Consider the following 394-nt stretch of genomic DNA (forward strand, 5'->3'; position numbering starts at 1 on the left):
GACTCCACAACCTCTCTGGGCAGCCTGTTCCAGTGCTCTGTCACCCTCACTGAGAAGAAGTTTCTTCTCAAATTTAAGTGGAACCTCCTGTGTTCCAGCTTGTGTCCGTTTATACCATCCAGGGACAAAATCTGCTTAGAGCTTATGGCATAGTACACACAGGAGAGAGGAAGGGACTTTATCAGTCTCTTAGAATTTGTGACGACAAATACACAGAAGCAGTCTACAAACACCATTTGCACTTCCAAGTTATGGCCAACACTTACCTCCAGCCAGGCAACCACTGTTGGTCCATCCCACTGTGCAAAAGGCAAACCCTTTCTTCGAGCTTCTTCCAGAAGTTCATGTCTAAAAATGGATCAAAAATTGTTAAATATGTAGAGGCACGTGTAGG

The 394-nt window shown here is 44.9% G+C and overlaps 1 protein-coding gene across 1 annotated transcript in view; it reads right to left on the reverse strand.

Annotated features, from left to right (window-relative positions):
• Positions 1-212: 212 nt before the first annotated feature.
• The window catches only part of LOC104539259 (liprin-alpha-2), a gene marked incomplete at both ends in the record, with an annotated part of 48,981 nt that continues 48,799 nt past the window's right edge, over positions 213-394 (reverse strand). The window contains one exon of the mRNA XM_010182736.1: positions 213-348. Within this exon, the coding sequence (XP_010181038.1) occupies positions 213-348 (136 nt within the window). The remainder of the gene's footprint in view (positions 349-394) is intronic.

The sequence above is a fragment of the Mesitornis unicolor genome, unplaced genomic scaffold, assembly GCF_000695765.1.
Source record: "Mesitornis unicolor isolate BGI_N332 unplaced genomic scaffold, ASM69576v1 scaffold3384, whole genome shotgun sequence".
In the NCBI taxonomy this organism is placed as follows: domain Eukaryota; kingdom Metazoa; phylum Chordata; class Aves; order Mesitornithiformes; family Mesitornithidae; genus Mesitornis; species Mesitornis unicolor.